General features: G+C 33.7%; 1 protein-coding gene across 1 annotated transcript in view; it reads right to left on the reverse strand.

Annotated features, from left to right (window-relative positions):
- Positions 1 to 306: 306 nt before the first annotated feature.
- LOC123020527 (cation channel sperm-associated protein subunit delta-like) overlaps positions 307 to 780 on the reverse strand; it is a 2,749-nt gene continuing 2,275 nt past the window's right edge. Inside the window, 1 exon segment of the mRNA XM_044424355.1 lies at positions 307 to 780. This exon segment is cut by the window's right edge and continues 100 nt beyond it. Within this exon segment, the coding sequence (XP_044280290.1) occupies positions 307 to 780 (474 nt within the window).

The raw sequence follows: 780 nt of genomic DNA on the forward strand, positions 1-780 counted from the left end.
ACCATTACTGGTTAAAGTTAATTTTAAAACAAATCAAAACATATTAGCCAAAATTTTTATAAAATAGTTTATAATAAAATGTGCTCATAGGTCAAAAGCCAGAGAACAAGAACCATAACAGTTCCTATGTAGATCTTGCTTCTAATAATCTGACATTTATTAAAACAAACCTAATTCTAACAATATTACTTGACATTACTTCTTAACTAAAACTCTATTTGTTATCAGTGCTGTTGTGTTAAGGTAAGATTTGTAAATCTATCTCCATATCAACTTCTTCGAGTGTCACACATTAGGACTAAAATATTAGGACCAAATTGATTTCATTCTCGCATTTTCCTTCAGTAATTTAGGGAAGTAGTACACCATCAACATGGTTCCAAATATGAGAACCAAAAAACTAACTAGTGTTTTACCAGCATTGATGTGAGACTTTGGGAGGGCACCATGCACATATACACTGAAAACTGTTGTTAGTTCACAATAGCTGTATAAGGTATCTACAACAATGACTTTGAAGACGTAAATGCCATTGTACTGTGGAAATACAATCCTATTCTTTTCATTCTTGTTTAGAACTTGATACTTTGCAGAAGCCGATGGTAAAGAGTCATTTCCTCTTGGCACCTTGCAGCTCTCATAATTATATCTGGTCCATGCACTATCTGGTTTTGCTTCAGGAGCATTTAATAGTGTGGTCCAGTTCTGAGCCCGGGAAATGCAGTTAGCATCCACTTCTGTCAGGAGATAATCATAATTATGCATTCCATTTATTTCATA

The sequence above is a fragment of the Varanus komodoensis genome, unplaced genomic scaffold, assembly GCF_004798865.1.
Source record: "Varanus komodoensis strain SLA01 unplaced genomic scaffold, ASM479886v1 scaffold14_1, whole genome shotgun sequence".
In the NCBI taxonomy this organism is placed as follows: domain Eukaryota; kingdom Metazoa; phylum Chordata; class Lepidosauria; order Squamata; family Varanidae; genus Varanus; species Varanus komodoensis.